The 714-nt window shown below is 50.4% G+C and overlaps 1 protein-coding gene across 1 annotated transcript in view; it reads right to left on the minus strand.

The window, feature by feature from the left end:
* The window catches only part of LOC119592469 (centrosomal protein of 131 kDa-like), a gene marked incomplete at its 5' end in the record, with an annotated part of 15,133 nt that overhangs the window by 13,547 nt on the left and 872 nt on the right, over window positions 1–714 (minus strand). Inside the window, 1 exon segment of the mRNA XM_037941294.1 lies at window positions 151–483. Within this exon segment, the coding sequence (XP_037797222.1) occupies window positions 151–450 (300 nt within the window).

Here is a 714-nt window from a genome sequence, read left to right on the forward strand (position 1 = left end):
GGCTAACGTTGATCAGTATCGACGTTAATCTTGCAACCTTGGTACCAAAAACGCCTAAAAAAAATATATATATATACCAAAACAGATTACACATAATTCATATCCACAAACTACCCCTATCATAAAACCCAACCGCCCCCAAACACATACCGACTTGCCCTCGATCTTCAGGTTGAGATGCGAGACGTCGTGGGACTTGAACTTCCCGGGCGCCAGCGGCGTCTTGCTCACCCCAAAGGACTCGTTCCTCCCCGGCACAGGTGCTGACGAGGGGCGACTGGGCACAGGGGCCGAGGAGGGCCTGCCGGTGTGCAACCTCGGGCGGAGAGTGTCGGACGAGGGCCTTGCCGAGCTCACCCTTGCTCCTGCCGGCCGAGCTGAGCCTACCCTCGCGGATCCCGCCCGGGCCGAGCCCACCCGCCTGCGGATGTTAGGTCTCTCCTCGAGCATTGTGGCTGCCGACCCCAGGCCACATAATCATAGCTGTAAAGACGGTGAAACTGGAATCAATTCCTGGATTGAGAGGTTCGTCAGTTCTTCTTAAGCTAGCCTTATCGAATCGCTTGACATAATTTTAATCTTAAGAACTGTCAACTCTTACGACGGCTCTAAATAAACTTTAACAACCAAATAAGCAAAGCAAATGCAAAAATTTCTTTAAATCCACGTTATGCCAAAATCGAATTAAAATAAATGCCACACAAGTCCCTACAA

Source organism: Penaeus monodon, chromosome 30, assembly GCF_015228065.2.
Source record: "Penaeus monodon isolate SGIC_2016 chromosome 30, NSTDA_Pmon_1, whole genome shotgun sequence".
In the NCBI taxonomy this organism is placed as follows: domain Eukaryota; kingdom Metazoa; phylum Arthropoda; class Malacostraca; order Decapoda; family Penaeidae; genus Penaeus; species Penaeus monodon.